The sequence below is a fragment of the Callospermophilus lateralis genome, chromosome 10 (genome assembly GCF_048772815.1).
Source record: "Callospermophilus lateralis isolate mCalLat2 chromosome 10, mCalLat2.hap1, whole genome shotgun sequence".
Classification (NCBI taxonomy): domain Eukaryota; kingdom Metazoa; phylum Chordata; class Mammalia; order Rodentia; family Sciuridae; genus Callospermophilus; species Callospermophilus lateralis.
The window spans coordinates 46,794,161-46,815,399 of record NC_135314.1 but is presented as its reverse complement, the minus strand read 5'-3'; the positions used below and the strand labels follow the sequence as shown (position 1 = coordinate 46,815,399).

Below are 21,239 nucleotides of genomic sequence, written 5' to 3'. Positions count from 1 at the left end.
ATAACAAACCAGAAGGAATTTCTATGTGGTGATCACAGTGGCACATCATGTTGCAAAGCTGGATAAGCCCATCAGCTAAACCCTGCACCTGACTTACATGTTTGAATAAACAGAGATAACACTGTAGACTTTAGATTCTATTTCATAATACTAGATTGTCTCGTATTCATTTTACTGTGTTTTGTTTGTAGCATAGAAGGTGCTTTTAGCTATCAGTTGATTTGAACTTTGATGATAAACAAACTAAAACAGAATCTTAACATTGGGCAGGATTCAGAAAGCTATCTAATTAAACTCACAATCTGACCCATACATCAACTCAAAACATTTTTGAACAGTGTCCCTCTACCCTCTGATTGGTTGTCTCTGGAATGGAATCTTAAATGTCCTACCTGGAGAAGCCCATGATATTGGTAGACTGTCATGGAGAAGGAATTTAGTTCCTTTTCCTTTATTTGCAAAGAGGCTTCAAAAATCTTATTTTCAGTTGGCAGAAACAGAGGACTTTTATCCAAAATGCTTAGTATGCTTGCGCTAGAAGCATCTCCCATGTCCATAGTTCTGGGATACACACTCTGAAGACTGACTTACAATATGTGATTATGGACAGATTTCCACATAACCTACTTACTTTTATGTCATAGACACCATGCCTGCTTTTTTTTTTTTTTTAAATAAGAAATAGAGTGAGATAATTCCCAATTAACGTAAAACTGGCTATAACTCATCAGCCCTGGAAACCAAGCCTTTTAGAACTGAATCACTGGTCACAGCAGACAACCTTCCTGTCTTGTTGACCTCTGCCCTTTCCTCACAAAACTCAAGAAGACGTCACATCATGCCTTGATCATGCAAGAATTTCTGGTTGGAACAGGGCTTTCCCTGTTTCAGTTTTCAAGGTCAATGTTCAAAATGCCATTTTTTTTGAAAGATGAAACCCTTTTTTTCAAGCTGAGCTCTGCCTGTAGAAATCTCCACTCTTCTCTATTTATAATTTTTTACAGTGTTTTTATTTATATAATGTGATTTATCTTATAGCCCTGCTTCTCCACCCCCTCTCACTTCCCCTAATCTGTACATTCCCAGTTTTCCAGGTGGGGACCATCTTTTCATCCATCCTACTTAGATATTTAAATGATTCTCACACTGTACTATGTATCAGAAACTTCCCTTTGGTTGCTTGTCGTAACTAGCTAAAGAGTCGAAGGAAGGAATGGAACATTTGCTGAATCTGAAGCAGGAGGGCTTAACTTAGGTAATTGTTGATTTGACGGTTACTTATTAACATGTACTGTTTGCCACAGCCTTTGGGGGACAGAAAGGTGGATAAGAGAGGAAGGATCTCTGTATTTTGGGAGATAATGTTCTAATGCAGAAAAGTAAAAAGGAAATAAAATAAAAGGAAATAAATCTGCGTTAATTTTGAGTACTGATCAATGCCAAAAAGAAAGAAAGAAAAAAAAAAAAAAAAGGTATGTGATAGAGTTGACCAGGGGATGAGGCTGAGGCAAGGGAGGTCTATTAGTCATTGTAGTGAGGGAACATTTCTGTGAGCCATGAGTTCAAAGCCAGCCCCAGCAAAAAGTGAGGCTAAGCAACTCAGTGAGACCCTGTCTCCAAATAAAATACAAAAGAGGGCTGGGGATGTGGGTCCGTGGTTGAGTGCCTCAAGATCACCATGGAGCAACTCTCACTTCAAAGTGAAGGGATATTTGCCTAATATTGCCATGAGCTCAATTATTGGTCATATATAAGGGGGAGAGATTCCTTTCTATACAGTTTTCTATGCAAAAAAGAAAAAAAATGGTAATCAGTGGAATTGAATCCAAACTTTTCTAATTAAAGGACCAATTGTAGAGTTTCAAGATCAGGATCCCAAACGCAGGTTGTTAATCCTGCTGCAGGTACAGCCTGGGACACAGCATATGAAATGATTATCAGGTACTCTAGTACTTGCTTCATGAATAGTGGCCTATTAAAAGAAGAAAATCCCACCATAAAATGCCAGAAGTGTTGTTATTGAGGATTTGCTAAGATTAATTCAGGTAGCTGGCACAAAAATTGTTGTGTCCTTGATATTTCCGAGTACGTGTTAAGTTAATAGCACACCAGGGTAGGTCCCACTGTTATTTGCATTATTTGCTGAGTTATTTTGGCTCTCTAAAATGTCCATCCAGGCAAATTGGGGGGAGGAGGAGAAAAGGTCACTAGCTACACTTACCTGAAATGGATTTTTCTAACCGTCAATAAAGGTCTTGCTTAATGACCAAAAGATCAATTACCCTCTTAAATTTCTATAGCATTCATTTTACTACTATCTTATTTTTTTTCTAATGATCCTTTAAATTTTGTTTTGTGTCACACAATCACAAGTGTCATATTTATGGATAATTTTGTGTAGCCATCTTGCTAAAAAGGAGACCCTAATGGTACTTAACTAATTGAACTCTTAAAATATTCCCCATCAGCCTGATTTTCTAAATGGCTTGGTTCAGGTGCAAGGGATGCCCTACAATGTTTTCATGTGGAGCTGTGCTGGTTTACTGGGAAAGGGTGACCCTCTGCCCACATGTTCTATCTGCCCCAGCTGCAACCTCTGGCATTTTGACATAATTATTTTACCCTTATGCACTCTCAGACCAAAGGGTTTCCAATCAGAAAGGGGTGATGAAATTTGGCCAAATTGGACTCCTGAACTGCTTCCCTCATTGATTTCAATAATAATCTAACTCAGGATGTAGCCATTTGCTTCTTGTTATTCCTGAATCCAAATTTCCTCCATTCATTTTGCAATTCTACAGTAAAAAAAGTCTCCAAACTCCAAATTTCATCTTTATTGTAATTGGAAACTTGCTATCTATTGAGTCCTTCAAGCAAATGCCACCTACTCAGATTCCAAGGGACCACAGAATCTGTGGTCACACTTTGATAAATTTATGGAACTTCTTGATAATTCTTGGAACTGGTAATGACCATTTTTTTCCTCAATTGCAAACAGAGAATTCTCTATTTAAATAACAGTAAAGCAAAGACTTAAAATGGACTTGATCTTCAGATGGTTTGATTTGGCTATTGCAGTGTGTTAAAGTTTATGTATTTTGAACTTCAGCTTCTGTCCTTTGAGGAGTAACTGATAGTAGAATTGCCTTCCTTATACAAAACAAAAGGTTTTTCATAATTGGACAACTAATAGCACATGAGTGCAATCTATGGGGAAAAGGGTCAAAACAAGATTAAGCCTGGTCACAGGCTTAATCTTCTTTTAAGTTTTCTTCTTTTAATAGGCCACTATTCATGAAGCAAGTACTAGAGTACCTGATAATCATTTCATATGCTGTGTCCCAGGCTGTACCTGCAGCAGGATTAACAACCTGAGTTTGGGATCCTGAACTCACAACTGGGTTGTGGCACAGAGAGAGGAAAGCCAAAAGAGGGCAGAGGTTGCACTGAATTCAAAGAAATTAGAGTTCAAGAATAGTTGGCATGTATTTATAGGCCTGAGTACCACAGAGAAGAGAACACTAGCAATGGAGTAGAGTAGAAAAGTAACTCTAGCAAATACATGGGGTTACCTTGAGTCTTTGGCCAAATCAAAGCGAAGCATATTTGGGGTGGTACTTTACATGGTCAGGCAAAAAGCAGCTAGAAACTGCACAATACCTGGAGCTCTGCAGAGCTGGACAAGAGCTGAGTTTAGGCCACTTAGAGGTCAGAAACTTCATTTAGCTACAAAGATGCCACAGAAGGCTGAGCCTTAGAAGTAGGTCCCATGCAGCCCTACAGAAAAGGCTATTTATTTTTTGACTATTCTTATGCAGATATGGAAAGTGACTTAAGACAAATAAATATGCAAATGCCTATGCAAGCAAATTAACTACCTGCTAGAACAAAACTCAACATTCTAATAAAACCCAGAGATTCAGTGATACAGCATCTAAAATGTCCACCACATGACAAAAAATAATAGGATAAAGAGAAAAATATGTGATCCATATTCAGAAAAAAAAAATCATCCAGTATAAATAGACCCAAAATTGGCAAAGATACTGCAATTGCCAGTAAGTACATTGAAATGTATATTAAAATTTGTCTGCTGAATTAAAAGCAAGAGGTATCTTGACTATCATGATGCAAGAATAGGAAATATCAATATTACAATAGAGAAATGGAAATATGCTTTTCTGAAATTAAAAATGCTACAACTTAGATGTCACAAAAGAAATTATTAGTAGTCACTAGAAACTATCCAAACTCAGATTTTAAAAGAAATGAAATTAAGTGAGAAACTTGGTTACCTCAGGGGGAATTACTGAGTTGTGTATCATAAATTTTACTGCAAGACTAAAGAAAGAGAAAATACTACGAGTTATAGGAAAATATATTTGAAGAAACGAAGGCTGAAAATTTTTTGATTTAATAATAAATATAAACTTAGAGAACCAATAAGTTTAATAAACTAAGATACATATGAATAAAACCATACCTAAGGCTCTCATAGTTCAATTGTTCAAAACAAAGTGATGATGAGAAAACCTCAAAATCTCCCAAAAGAAAAAGAAATGAGAGCAGGACATAGCAGTGCATGATTGCTATCCTGGCTACATGGGTCGCTGAGGCAGGAAGATCACAAGTTTGAGGCCAGTCTGGGAAACTTAATGAGACAATGTCTTAAAAATAGAAAGGGCTATGAGTGTAGCTCAGTAGTATAGCACCTTGAGTTCAATCCACAGTACCACAATTAAATGAGACATATATAAAAAGAAAATAATAATTTAAAAAGCTGCCAATTCACATTATAAATAATTTTCTGCAGGAGAAAAATGAAGGGCATCTTTAAAGAGCTAAAATACAAAAAGAAAATCTTTCAAAATTACATATCTAGTGAAAATACTAATAAAAGCACCAGAATCACTGGCTATTCATAGGAAAAAAAAATGAACTTCAATTCCTACTTCATATCATTTATTTAAAAACTTATAATTAGAGGTAGATCATGGACCTACACAAAAGGTGAAACTTTATGGCTGAAGTATGCAGAGCTCTGTTAAGACAGAGGAAGCAATAAGCATTAAAGTAAAAGTAATTAAAAACACCTTATCAAAAGTAAGAACCTCTATCAATTTAAAAACTAGTAAAAGGGGCTGGGATTGTGACTCAGCAGTACAGCACTTGCCTAGCACAGGCAGGACCTGGGTTCAGCATTGTGTTGTGTCCATGTACACCTGAAAAATAAATATTAAAAAAATAAAAAAAACACTAGTAAACAGACTGGCATGTGACAGAATGGGAAAGTATTTGAAAAACATGTATGTGACAAAGGAGTGTTATCTAGGGCAGATAGAGAACTCCTACAACTCAATCATAAAAGCACAATTCACCCACTTGTAAAATGGATAAAAATATTTAAACTGTCATATCACAGAATACTTACAGATGGTTAATAAGCACAGGAAAAAGTTCTCAGTATTTAGTCATGAGGGAAATAAAAATAAAATTATAATAAGGCACACTCACCATTAGAGCTGAAGTTAAGAACACCAAATGGTGAAGATTTGCATACACTCTAGGTGGTGGTGTACAAATGATACAGCCACTTAAGAAGAAATGTCTAACAGTTTCTGATAAAATTAAGCAGTGATTCTAGTCATGGGTATTCACCTCAGAAAAGTAAAATAAGTCCATAAAGAGACATGAATAAGAATGTTCACAGAAGCATTATTTAAAAGGCCCCCAAACCGGAAAACACCCAGATGTCCACCATCCAGAGAATGAATAAAAAAAATTGCAATACATTCTTTTGAAAAATTAGTCCTTGGCAAACAAAAGAACCAAATGACTACTAAGCACAACAGTGTGGGTGTATATCAAGAACAGTTGCTGAATTAAATAACACTTGTACAATGGTGAATCCTGTATGGGTCCACAAACATACAGTTCAAAAAAAGGAAAAAACAATCTTCTCAGAAAGAAATTCAAACCAATCATCTTACCAAGTGTGGAGGAGGTAGGGGAAGTAGAAATAATCCCATTAGGGAAAGGATCAGGGAGTTATTCTCTGGGTGATGGTAATATTCTATATCATGATAGTGTATTAGCCTACACAGATACATTCACTTCTCAAAAGTTATCAAATAATATGCTTGAGTTATGCAATTTCTTACTGTAGGTTTTACCAAAAAAAGGAATTATAAATAAATTTTAAAAATCTCAATAATGGTAAGATGCTTAAACATTTAGGCAATAACTTAACTGATATTGACATTGCTTTATAAGGTATCAAAAATAAGATGAATCAATAAATGGGAAAATGAGTGACTAGACACATGAAAAAAACAAAATAGCAAAACCTTAATGGTAGAATCTAGGTAGGGTATATGCTCACTGTATAATTCTTTTAAATCTTACATGCATTTGAAAACTTTATATTAAAATATAAAAAAGATGAAATAAGACATTTTCAGAGTAAAACAAAACTGAGAGAATGTGTCACCAGCAGATGTGAACCATCAGAAATAATAAATAGTTCTGAAAACTAAAATGTTACCAAGAATGAATATAGGGCCAGAAATGGAAAATATGCAAATAAAGTGCTAGTTATCTCACTTAATTTAACTAAATGATAATCATTTAAAGGAAAAATCATAACAATACATTATGGCATTTCATAATACATGCAAAACTAATATTTTTTTGCATATACAACATAATGAACAGGAGAAAAGGAATGGATGTATGCCATTGCAAGGATTTCATAAAGTAATATCCAATTAGTTCAAAATAATTCTTGCAAATTCTAGAGGAAAAACTAAAAACAAGCAACAAAACAAACAAATAAAACAATAAAAAGAGGTAGAAAAAACAGGAGGAAAAGGTGATAAAGTAGAATTCTAAGAAATTACCAATTAATCAAAAAGAAGGTAGGAAAGTAAATAAAACAAAGAGTAGATGAAAAAGGTAGAGAACACAAAGCAAGATGATAGAATTAAATAAAGCCAATTTAAAATTGCCTGTAATCCCAGTGATTTAGGAGGTTGAGGCAGGAGGATCATGAGTTTGAAGCCAGTCTCAGAAATTTAGTGAGACCATAAACAATTTAGCAAGACTCTCTGTCAAAATAAAAAACTAAAAAGGACTGGGGTTTTAGCTCAGTTGTAAAACACCCCTGGATTCAATTCCTATAACCTAAACAAATAATTGTATCAAAGATATATATGGACTAAACATTCAAATTAAAGGACAGAAGTTATCAGGTTGGGTTAAAAAATCCAAGACCCAATAATATGCTGTATCTACAATATATGCATTAAATATAAAGACAATGGCATAAATTTTTTTTAAATGGAAAAAGATATACAAATACTAACTACAATAAAGTTACAGTGTCTTAATTAATATTACATTATTACAGAAAAAACGACTATTTTATAATTTAAAACAGTCAATTCATCAGAATGACACATTGACCAGGATGCAGGGGATACATGGTAGTTCAGCTACTCTGGAGAATGAGATGGAAGAGGAAGCGATCAGTCTAGGCAACATAGAGAGACCTTGGGGAAAAAAAGAAGGGGGTGGGGTGGGGATAAAAAATAAATAATTAATTAATTAATTAAATAAGGAAAGAGAAGAGAGGGGGGGCAGAAAGAGAGAAAGGGGGAAAGAAAGGAAGCAAAGAAGATTAATGAGAAATTTTTGAGCCTAATAACACAGTTCAAAAATACACAAAACAAATACTGGCAAAATGGAGGAAAGAATTGGAAAAAATAAAAAGAAAGATTTTAACAACCTCCTCCTCTCTTTCAACAATTGAATGACTAGGATGATGGAAAACAAAATAGCAAGAAAACAGAAGACATGAACAATGTTAAAACCAACTGATTTAGTTGAGGCTTACAGAATACTACAACCATACACTGAAATATATGCCCTTTTCAAGTGCATGTGAAACATTTGCAACAGGCAACCTGTGAGGCCTTAAAGGTACCAAAACTTAAAAGGAAATAAATCAAACAGAGTATGTCTTTGGTCACAACAAAATTAAATTAGAAGTTAAAAATCAGGCTTACAGCACCATTCAAAGTACGTATTACCCATTTTCTCAGTTTTCACAGATACTTTGAGAGTTCGGTATTTGAAGGATAAGAAAAGGACCACTAGGGTCAGTTTATAAACATCGCTAGCACCAGAGCCCAAACTTGAACCTAGGTGTGTTTGAAATCAAAATTCTTTCCACTCCATCATAAAATTTCCTCAGGTGGTTCTAAGTCAGAGAAATCCTTCCCTCGAATTTCCTTATCCATTGCTAATTTAATTACCTAAATTTAGATGACATATGAAATACTATAAATCATTTTTCCAAGAGAGAACATTAAGTCATTTTTAACAATCAGATCGATTTTAACATGTAGCATAATTAAAAGATCTAGAAAATCCCCCACATAATAATAAATCAGGTAACTTACGCTTAAGCAGCACATGGGTCAAAACAAATAAAAAGAATTAGAAAATATTTTGTACAGAATTATAATAAAATTTCAACATTTCTTAAATTTGGTTGAAAAAAATCCCATGAGGGAAATTCATAGTTCAGAATGTTTATATTAGAAAAGAAGGATTACTTAAAATCAGTGACTTCCACTTTTATTTTAAAATAATGGAAAAAGTCAAATTAAAAATAAAGTAATAAAAGTTGAAAATAATAAAGATGAGTAAAATAATGAAATGCCATAAAGAAACATAATAGGAAAAAAATGAACACCTGTTTGTTCACTGCAAAATTTAATAAAATTGGGAAGCCCATTTGAAACACATTGAAAACAGAATTTACTAATTTCAGGAATGATGGTGGAACAACACCAAAAATTCTGTAGACATTAAATGAGAAAATGATTCAACAAAAACTGTATGCCAATAATGTGACAACTTAGGTAAATTAGAAAAAAAATTCTTAAAAAACAAATTCCCAAAACTACCATAAAAGAAAAAGAACATACCCAAATTCATTACACGAAGCCAATATCACCCTGATATCAAAATAAGACAAAGGTATACAAAATAACCATAGCAAAAAAACACTACAGACCAATGTCCTTGATGAATACAGATGCAAAAATTCTTAATAAAATACTTGTAAACAAAATTGAATAACACATTCAAAAGATTATATACCAAGATCAAACTAGTTTCATTCCGGGAATGAAAGAAAGTTTCAACAAATGCAAATCAATAAACATAATAGACCATGTAAAAACACTGAGGCTAAAAATCACATGAAAATCTCAACAGATGCAGACAAAGCCTTTGACTCTTTGACAAAATTAAAAATCTTTTTTGATAAAAGCTCCATAGAAACTAGGTATAGAAAGATCTGACACACCCAAATCCTATTACATGTAGAAAGGGGGAAAACTGAGAAATTTTATTCTAAAATCAGAAATAGGATGAGGATGTCCACTCTCACCAATTGTATTGAATATAGTATTTGAGATTTTAGCTAAAGTAACAAGACAAAAAAATAAATAAAAGGGATACTAGTGGGAAAGAAAGAAGTCAATTATCCCTGCTTCAGAAATGATCTTATACTTAGAAGATGCCACTAGACTTTTAGCAAAGTAGCAGGATACAAAATCAACATAAAAAATCAATATCTTTTCTATATGCTAATAACAAATGCAAAGAAATCATGAAAACAATAACCTTAATAAAAATACCTAGGAATAAACCTAACCAAGAAATACCTACACAATGAACATTATGGAACACAGAAGAAAGAAATTTCTGAAGAAGACACTAAAAGATGAAAAGGCCTCCAATATTCATGGATATTGGGTAAATTGGCCATATCACCCAATGCAATCTAGAGATTCAATGTAATCCCTACTAAAATACCAATAACATTCTTCAAGGAATGAGAAAAAAAAGTCCTAAAATTCATACAGAAGAATAAATGATCCAGAATAGCCAAAGTAATTCCAACCAAGAAAAGAATAATTATGGAAGTCTAACAATATTCAATTGAAAAATATACTACAGAGGCATAGTAACAAAAACAGCATGGTACTAGCATAAAGACAGACACATATACCAATAGAATAAAATAAAAGACACAGAGAAAGACTTATGCAATTAAAACCATCTGATTCATGACAAAGGTGTCCAAAACAGATGAAGGAGAAATGATAGCCTCTTTAAAAAATGTGGAGAGAAAACTGAATATTCATATGTAGAAGAATAAAAGCAGATCCCTCACTCTCAAACTGTACAAAAATCAATTTAAAACAAATTAAAGACCTAAGTATAGGACCTAAAACTTTTAACTGCTAAAAGAAAACACAGGGGAACACTTCAAGATATAGGCACAGATAATGACTTCTTGAATAATTCTCCAATAGCTCAAGAAATAATAACAAAAACTAACAAAGAGGATTGATCAAATTAAAAAGTTCTGTACACCAAAGGAAATAAGAAAATGAAGAGACAGCTTACAGAATGGGATAAAATCTTTGTCTGTTATACTTTCAACAGAGGATTAATATCCAGAATATATGAAGAACTCCAAACACTTAATATAAAAAATCAAAAAACCTAATAAACAAATGGGAAAATAAACTAAACAGATACTTCTCAAAAGAAGATGTACAAATGGCCAACAAAAACAGACCAAAAAAGTTTGTTCACCATCTTCAGCCATTAGGACAATGCAAATCAATACTACATTAAGAATTCATCTCAATCCAGTTAGAATGACAATCATCAAGAATACAAATTACGCCAGGCATGGTGGCACACACCCGTAATCCCAGCAGCTTGGGAGGCTGAGACAGGAGGATCGAAGGTTTCAAGCCAGCCTCAGCAATGGTAAGGTGCTAAGCAACACAGTGAGACCCTGTCTCTAAATAAAATACAAAATAGGGCTGGGGATGTGGCTCAGTGGTTGAGTGCCCTTGAGTTCAATCCCTACATCCCCGCCCCCAAAAAAACAAAGATACAAATTACAATTAATGCTGGTGAGAATGTGGGGGAAAAGGAACTATACACTATTGATGGAAATGTAAATTAATACAGCCACTATAGAAATCAGTGTGGAGGTTCCTCAAGGGGCTAGGAATGGAACCACCATATGAACCAAGTATATCACTCTTTGGTATTCTCTGAAATCAGCATACTATAGAGAATGTATGCATACCCATGTTTATAGCAGCACAATTCACAATAGCCAAATCATGGAACCAGCCTAGGTGTCCATCAACACATAAAAGAATAAAGACAGTATGATATATACACACAATGGTATTCTATTCAGCCATAAAGAAGAATGGAATTAGTCATTTCAGAAAAATAGATGGAACTAGGAAGCATCATGTTAAGCTTAATAAGCCACACTCAGACAGTCAAGGACTGTTATATTTTCTGTTTTATGTGGAAGTCAGGGAGGAAACTGAAATGAGAGAGAAGAAGAGGGAAAGGAGAGAGACACCTCATGAGGGAGATCAGTAGAGTGGAAGAATGGAATTGGGGAAGAGAGAGGAAGGCAAGGGGAGTTACTGAAATTGATCAAAATGTTATGTGCTTGTATGACTATGCCACAATGAAACCTACTCTTCTGGATAATTGCTATGCATCAATAAAAAAGATACATTTTTAAAAACTTGAGCTAGAAATGAATACCAATTTTATACACAGACTATCAGATAATAGCAAAAGAAGCTATTTCTAAATTTTGGTAAAAGGCATTACAAGAGATAAAAATTTAAGTCAATATCCCTCATAAACAAAGACTAAGACAAATCTTTAACATGAATGAATATTTTCACAAAACATTAACAAATCAAGTCTTAGTAATATACAGGAAAAAATCGTGATGATATGGGGTTTATTCAAAGAATACAAGATTAGATGAAAAATTCAAAACAATCATTATAAATTATCACACTGACAGATTAAAATTAAGAAAACTCATGAATCTCTCAACAGATGGAAGTAAAAATTCAACACACTCATTAAGCAAACAAACAAAAAACAACTCTCAGCAAACTAAAAATAAAAGGTTACCTTTATGTAGATAAAAGTCATTTACAGTAAAACCTATAGATAACATCATATTTAATATATAATATCGAATGCCTGCCCTCTAAATTTGGGAAAAATGCAAAGACGATCATGTCTCATAATTTACTGATCAGTGTATGAGGAGTTTCAAAAAAAAAAAAAAAAAAAGAACTATACACTGCAAAATAATCCAAGGTATAAAGTATGGAAAGAAATACATAAAATTCTTTTTATTTATGGATGACATGATCTTAAGGAGCCAAAACCCAAACCAAGCAAACAAGAAAAAGCTTCCTATATAATTAATGAATGTGGGAAAGTCAAAAAATCAAGATCAATCAATTAGTTGCACTTCTGTGTTTTATTACTGAACAATTGTAAAGTAGAATTTGAATATACTGTGAGAACAACACAAAAGTCAAAATATAGACAGTTAAATTTGATACTATGTGTGCAAAACTCATACACTCAAATACAGAAAAAAAGGTTAAAAGAAATTAATGAAGACAAACATAAAGTAATAGATAAACATCATCTTCAAGATGGGAAAATGCAATATTTTTAAGTGTTCCGTTATCCTCAAATTGGTTTATATGTTTAATACAGTCCCAAAGAAAATTCCAGCAAGCTTTTGTATAGATCTTGACAAGCTGATACTAAAGTCTATATGAAAACATATGGTCTCTATAATAGTCCTTACATATATCCTAAGTTATGTTAATCAAGATGAAGAGGTATTGGACCAAAGAGGCACAGGTTAATAGAACAGAAGAGGAGATACCAAATAGACCAGCTGTCATTAAGCCAAAGGAATTTTTTGGCCAAGTTACCAAAATAATTCAAGAAAAAAAGGGAAATATTTTCCATATAATAATGCTGGAGCAACCAGCTATTTGAAAAACAAAAACAAAACACTAGACTTTAACCTATACCTCACACCATAAAAACATAATTTGAAATGCATCATAGGCCTAACTACATAAGGAAAAATCTAATCTTCCAGAGGAATACAGGACTGTTAATACAGGACAAAGACTGGTGATACAAGACTTAGAAAACACTAACCATAATAGATGAAATTCATAAAACAAACTTCATAATTTTTAAAACAATTATGTCTATCAAAGAAAAAAGGAATTCATATACTAGGTGAAAATATGTATTAGTTTCATATTTGACAAATATTTGACTTGTATTGAGAATGTGCTGTTGTGTGTGCATAGAGGTGTGTGTCATATAACATATTAGATTAAATAACAAATGACCAAAAAGTGGGCTAAAGATGTCAAAGGACACTTCTTCACAGAAATAACTAGTAAGAAGTGACCTATAAGGTCATTAAAAGTATTTAATGACACTAATCTCTGAGAAGCACAATTTAAAAATGATGTCCTACCACTACTCACTGGTATGGCTAAAATTTTAAGGTTTGACACGTCCAAAAGTAGTGAAGACATAAGACACTTGCATTGTTAATGGAGGCGGGAATTGATGCCACCTCTTTGGAAATCAATTTGGCAGGTTCTCATAAAATTAAACATACACCATCCCTTAGTCCTCAGCACTTTCCTATTATACACCAAGTGCACATGTCACATGTTTACATTAGCTCCATCTTCTATAACACTTGGCTTTGGCTGATTGATACAATTATGCTGTCAATAAAACCTATTCTAGATCCAATCCCCTTCCTCTCATCATTTTCATAGAGTACACAGAATGCTTGTTAATGAATCAAAGAAGGATTCATAAATGCAATGCATGAATGTGAGCTCAGATATCATATCTGAATTCGAGCACTAGCTGGCCCAGAACAGAAGCTAAGTAAAACAAAGCCACCACCCCTCTGGTACCACGGGGTGTACAGATCTGAATGGCTCATTGTCTGGCTTTCCTTTCAGGACAGAGCATCTGGTCTAGTGGGTCCACTCGTCTTTTTCACCCTGATGGTGTCCATGCCACATTCAGAGCAGGGCTTCTGTGTCAGGGTAGCTACTCAAGTGACTATGGTGGGCAGACATGTCCTTTATTTCTATATCGTTTCTATGCTTTGACAATTACTTATTAATTTATATAACCCTCCATGATTGTTCCCCAGAATACAAGTCTCAGAAGAAAATCCCAATAAAATGCTCCATAATTAAGAAATCTGGAAACATATTTGAAAATATCCTGCTAATAATAATCCACCCCACTGCAGATATTCATATCAAATGTTATATATTAAAGATTCTATGAGTCCTAAATTAAAATAACTCCAGTGATACTGCTTAACCTCACCTATGATATTTATTTGAAAGCCTTTGTCAAGTAACACCTATGAAAGCCTTGTGGAAACAATACTTAAAGCTAATGTTTACTGAGCATTTAATACATAGAAATATACACTAGTATCTGCTTTGAGCACTTTAAAACAACCTGATGAGGTATTAGCACTCATTTGCCTACTTTAAATATTAAGAAATTGAGACTCAGAGAGATTCAGTGACTTTTCAAGGTCACGGAGTTAAGATGCACAGAAATCACGATTTCAACATGTTGGCTGACTTCTAAAGTAAAGATAATGCATTGCATGATGTAATCCATAATGATTTTTAGTAGTGCTTTCAGGATTTAACATTGAAGAACTGCTAACATCATGTACTTTAGTCTTTAGGCAACTGAGGAGCAGACACAATGACTTATCCTGAAAAATCCAGTAAGACTTGAGAGATATACACATTTCAGGCTTTGCCTCTATCTCATGTGTAATGAAATGTTCAGGTGCATCCTGTTTGTACATTAGTAAAAAAACAAAAAAAAAAAATTAGTCCCAGTGCAAAAAGTAACAATTATAAGCTGGTTTTTAATTTTTATTTTCACTTTTATTATGAATATTATAAGTTTTATCAAACAGTAGGATCCAGGATGTTTCTGAATGACCTCATTGCATGTGTGATGTGAAGACATCATTTCTTTTCTCTCAACCACTGAAAAAGATTCTGAAAGGGATTAATTGTCTGGGATACTGTATTAGAGGAGAGACCCAAAAATAATATTCAACAGCCTGTTTTAGAGCAACAGCTCACACAAGAAGGCTTTATAATTTTTATTTATTATGTAAAAATAGGGTAATATTAATATAAGAATCATTTTTACATTATTTTAAGTTAATTTTTTTTTCATTTTAGCAGTGGTACATTATGAAAACTACTTGAATATTGACACATAGTATGTAAAATGGTTAAAATTACATTTTTCTGCAAATGAATACTCTATCCCTTAACTACTCGCACACAATTATATGATTGCTGTTTGTGTTTCATTTTTATAGATAATTCTATGAATTTTCATAGATACCTAATTGTCTTTCTGTTAGGTGATTTATTTAGGAAAATCTCCAAGAGCATTAAGTCATAAGGTATGATCAACTTTATGAAACTTGAACTCTGCTATCAATGATTTCTAAAAGTATCATTATAATTCACAAAGAACATGTGACTCTACCAATTTTATTACATCCTGGTAGCTATGAATATTTTCTTTATTTTTCACTTTTTATGATGGAATAGGGTATAAAACTGAGCCTCATGATTGTATGGATTTTTGGAGCAACAGTTTGGGTACTAAGGTACTAACATTATCAGAAAAAAAATAATTTGAGTATCTTCACATAGATGGAAACTTTTGCTCGAGTTCTCATTCAAACTTTGATTCATTACTATGCGTCAGAGGCCATGCAAGGAGCTCTCAGTGTCTCCCGTTTTCCTATTCACCACTTGTTACACTTGGACTTCACAGATCCATCTGCTGAGTGCATCCATTACCTTTCTGCTTCACCTTGGCTGCTCTGTCAACTTCCCCTTTGGCATTTCTAGCATGACAGACATAGTCGCGCTTGAGATCTTCAGGAGTAACTTTCTTGATGCTCAAAATCTGAATTCTTGTTTCATCTTCTGTTTTAGTATAGCTTATGCTAGACACAAGGAAGAGAAAACCAAAGCATTCGTGAGACTCATGGGCCATTATGCTCTGTGAATCAGACAAATAAGCACCCACAGAGCCCCTACCCAGGTGAGGGCAGAAAGAATGCTGATGAGCAGTGTTACTTGCAATGCAGTGACCATAAAAGGGGAAGAGCTAGATATCAACAAGCTTTTCACCATCTATACTGCACACTATCCTAATGTCTAGATCAAATCCCAATGTTAACTTCTTGCTAGAGCTTTTTCTTCAAAGCCAACTGTCTCCTTCATTCAAATTTCTGAGGCAGGATGCTGTATTGATTTAGAAAGAATCTTCTGGGATCAGACCTATTTGGGTTTTGATCCAGGTTTTGTCATTTAGTGCTATAAACTTCGGGCAATATGGCTAATCTTTCATGAGGTGTGCTCCAGTTTTGGAAAAGGAAGGTAGTAATCCCTACAAGGTGCATTATATGAATTAACTTACTGAAGAATTCTGAGAACTGATTATATTAATGCTTAAGTATTAGAACAATAATAGCTTAATAAATGTTTGTTGAAGACTATTATTATTATCCTACAATAGTAGACGCTGTACTTTGGTAATCCCACCGAAGTACAGCATCTACTATTAGATTGCGAACAAAGGCAGAATATTTGGATGAAGATACGGAAATCTCATGGTTAAATCCTAACAGATAAAGGGAGGATCTGCTCAGAGCAAGAAAACTTTGTGAAATTAAATATGTTCAAACCTCAGTAAATGAAAGATCAGGTATTTTGGGTCTAAAATCAAGATTTAAAATTCTTTTGTGTTCCATTCCTTTAAGAGGAAAAATATGTATCTCCTATAGCAACTGCCATACAGGTTCTCCTTTGGATGAGGTGTACTGTCTGTCAGTCAGGAAAATTCAATTAAGGGTTCTGATTGGTTCAGTCCAAATTTAACTTCCCTGCTATTCTGAGCATTGAGAATGTGTTTCAATAGCAGCAAGGAGGAACAGCATGACTTCATTGCTATTCATTCATTATTATTATGAAGATGGGAAACATGATGTTCAGAATTCCTGAAATGATCAATAATAATTCTCCCTTGGAGCCTCTAGCCACATCTTTCACCAACTCCTTCTTAAAAAAAAAAAAAAAAAAAAGCTCAATTTCAGAAAGCTCCTTTTGTGCCTTTCAATATGCTCTGCTTCTCTAACCTCCAGGCCTTACGCAGGATGTTCCTTTTACTAGGAACATTGTTTTCATTTCTTTAACTAGAAAAATTTCTATTCATCCTTCAGATATTGATTTTGGTACTGTATCATCTTAGAAGCATTACATAATCTCCTTAAACTGACTGAATCTCCTATTAAATCCTCCCTTAACATCCAATGCATCTCCGTCACTGCATTTATCACATTGTATTGAAAATATTGCTCTATCATTGTTACTCCTACTGTACCTGCTGTGAAGTAGACATTTTATGATTTTTGCGCAAAATTTGAATTGACTGTTAGGAGAAAACATAGATTTAGAATTCTAGAAATTCAAGTGGCTTAAGGTCTATTTGCACATAAGTGCTAAAGCTTAAGGTCTTGAAACTACTTTGCCACATAGTTGATCAGCTAATCTCATGCTAGCTGCAGTGAACCAGTTGCTCTTTGGCAATGGTATACTTCATTTAAAGAGAAGTCTTCTGTCTTCGATACTTTTCTCTTTTCCATCTCCCTTAAAAAATCAGGTAATTTTAAGGGTAAAGTGACCCAGGTTGTTATTTTATGAGTGAGCTATATTGTTACCCGTTCACTTTTAAAACAAAACTTCATGAACATTTATTTGTTTATTTAATATTTTCAATGTAATTATGAAGTATTTGAGGGGGAGAAAGACAGGGTATGCATATTCAAGGCGCTACAAGAACTAACCCATGATTATCAGAGGCATAAGTACATGGGCACATACAGGATTGAGAAAAAGATTTAAAATTCTTTCACGTATATTCAACCTTATTTTGTAAGCTGTCCATTCATGTAGAATGTACATTCCATCTAATTCCAATTGACATCATAAATGTATGAATCCTGTAGGGCTTAAGAAGCAGTATGGTACATGCCCCGCTGGCAAACTATGATGAAGATGCCTAGACTCAGGTCATTCTAAGTCAATTCTTAGGTGACATGTGGTCCATGAATGACAAGTCTAGAATTCCTGCTTTGAGATGTAAGCATTAAAAATATGAAAATTTTGCTAGTTATAGGCAAAATGAGAATTTTTACTTTCATTAACTAATATAAATCAAAGGGCCTTTGACTGATGGACAAAGGTTAATCACCCCTTACATGCCCGCATAATACCTTTCATTAATGGTTATGTCAATAGTGATGTCATCAGGTTTTTTCCCATCAATGGTCCACCAAACCTCATTGTGAGAGTCCTTAATAAATGTAAAAAAGACTCTACAGGGGATGAGTAGCTCCTCTCCTTAAAAAAAAAAAAAAAAAAAAAGAAAAAGAAAAAAAAAGAAAGAAAGAAAAAACAGGGAGCAGATAAAGTTAATCTGTGTTAATACATCATTTTTCAACTCTCACATGACTTCATTGGTCTAATTCTCTAGTGGACTATCTTAATGCAATCTGCCATACTTTGTTACAAAAAATAATAATAAAATAGAAGACAAAGTCAATAAAAGAAGGTCAACAGCTTTATTTAAAATTACTAGAATAGCCACGTTTAATGCAATCTACATATTCTGTAAGTGACATTGTTTATTCAAAAAGGCTCTGGCAATATCTTTTTAGTCTTAAATCTCTATGGAATGCTCCTCTTTTCTGTTATTTCTTTCATAAACAAGAAAAGACTCCCCAGATCTTTGGTTGTTGTCCAAGGAAGATGGAGCATACCATCAGTGAAGGGAACTGACCACAAATTCCTCATTTTGAAACACTCAAGATATTGGGGTGCATTCAATAAACTTACAGGCAATTTAAAAATAGAAGTTCCAAAGTATCCTTCTGAGATGGAAAAATGAGATTAGGGAGAACTCCAGACAGAGAGAATAGTAGTTAACAGCGGCAGCAATCTACACACTGGAATTTTGCACAAGTAATTGTGCTAAATATTTATACCAATCAAGGTTATTTAATCTTAAGGATATACTCGTGTTTTACAGAAGCAAAAACTGAATCTTAGAGACAGTTACAGTGTATATCTTAAATGTAACATAAATCTCATATGCTAAAGGCTTAGTCCCTAGCTGTAGGCACTTTTGGGAGGTGGTAGAACCTTTAGGAGTTGGAAGATGCCCTTGAAGGGTACATGGGGATCCCTGCCCTCCCTTTGCTTTCTGGCCATCTTTGGTTCACCACACATTTACCACCAAGATGTTCTATTTTACCACAGGCCCAGAAACAAGAGAGCCAGCTCTCCATGGACGAAACCTCTGAAACCAAGCCCAAATAAACCAATCCTCCTTTAAAGTTGTTGTTTCAGGTATTATGTCACAGCAACAGAAAGCTACCTAACACATAAATGATAAAAGACATTTCTAGGTCAAATTATTATAAGTATTAGGCCAGAATTTGACCTAAACTGGATTTCCCATCTTAGCTTGCTAAGAAGAATACTATTTTATGCCTGGATTCCTGGTGAGTTATTAATAGTGACTATTTTCACTCTCACAAAGTGTCAGGTTTAGAGGATAGGTTATCTGATCACCCTGATTTGTACTTAGGTTGATCTAACTTTGGGATCATATTCTATTCTCCTTCTGATGTATAGTTCTTATGTTTTTCTCCTCCAGTTTCCTAGATCAATAAAGTGATAAAATGAACATCAAATCCAGAACTGTTTTTATAAACATGATATTATAAGTAGATGAAATATATTTTAGGGATTAATAGGAGTTTACCCTGACAGTGGGAAGAATGCTCATATTATTATACAAAGCCAAAGCTAATTCTAGGAAATTCAGCTTATTTGAGGTTGGCAGATCCCATAATGTAATCTCTATTTTTTAAATAAGGCAAACAACTTTTGCAAACTCATTTTAATTTTTTTTTTGGTATTGCTGTTCTCCATTCATGCTGATCATTGACTGCATTATCTTTAGCACATTTTATACACATTCTCTTTCATATTGCATACCGAATGAATTTATTATAAATGATACAATATAGAAAATGTTAAAGTTTTTCTATAGTTTTCTATTCACTTAAATTGGGAAATGTTGAGTCAGAAGGACATAAATTATTTCTTATTTAGACAGTTATCAGTAATTTTTTTCCAGCATGAAAAATTACAAAAATAGGAGAGCCAGAGAGCCATAGTAAACATTCTGTGGTGTTCTGAATCTAGGTGTATTAGCTCTATCAGTTTAGACCTCTGAGAGCCACGGTCCTGTCTCCAAGTTTCATCCTCTGCCCTTTTTATAGTGGAGCAGAAACTTGAAGGATGTCCTATGTTCTTGTTGCATCCTCAGTAAGCCAAAACCCTGTGCAAAGTCAAGTTTGCATCACGCAGAAATCACCAATCAGCAGAAGAAAACTGCTAGCAGAAGAAGGGAGCAGATGCTGACAGAGAAGCAAAGATTCCCCGAGCTGCCCTTGAGATCAGTGAAGTAGCTGATCCCCAGAACTGCCAACATTTCAGTTCAAATTCATGTATTTCTTTATAATAGTCCTTATTGTCTTGTACTAAAGTTTCCTTTTATTTTTTGTAATTAAGAGAATCTCAGTGAATTTTAGAGGCACAGCTATAATTTTACCTGGTTCTTTCTCATAGACCACACGATCATTGGGTGAATAGATCTGGGGGGGTAGTGCATCTGTTGGAGAGCCTGTGATGGACAGAAAATAAAATAAAGAAAAAAAAAGAGAGATAGTGTTAAATCCTGCAGTCTTATTCCAAAACCTGTGAAGCCTTTCCAATTTTCCTGGTACAATTTTTCAATTCTTAAGAAGGCACATAGTTTTAGTCTAATATGAACTCAATTACTACATTTCATTTAAAACAAGCAAAGTGTAACATAATAGGGAATATGTATTTGGTCTCTGCTACCAATTCCTGATATAGCATTCCTAAAACCTTTGTAATATTTTAGTGTTTATGGGTAATATGAGCATCATTTGTCTTTGTCTCTAGTTATTTGATGTAAGTCCCCAGTTCTTGACTCAAGAACTTGTAAGACTCCTGGTGTATTTGGAGTGAGATATCTTTATGTATGTTAGTTTGATGACTCATGGTGTAAGTCCCTAGATAACT

At 34.0% G+C, this 21,239-nt stretch overlaps 1 protein-coding gene across 1 annotated transcript in view; it reads right to left on the bottom strand.

Moving 5' to 3' along the window:
* The window catches only part of Il1rap (interleukin 1 receptor accessory protein), a 132,264-nt gene that overhangs the window by 11,857 nt on the left and 99,168 nt on the right, over positions 1-21,239 (bottom strand). The window contains exons 6-8 of the mRNA XM_076868049.2: positions 20,743-20,814; positions 18,335-18,461; positions 15,855-16,003 (exon numbers count right to left, since the gene is read on the bottom strand). Of these exons, the coding sequence (XP_076724164.1) occupies positions 15,855-16,003; positions 18,335-18,461; positions 20,743-20,814 (348 nt within the window). The remainder of the gene's footprint in view (positions 1-15,854; positions 16,004-18,334; positions 18,462-20,742; positions 20,815-21,239) is intronic.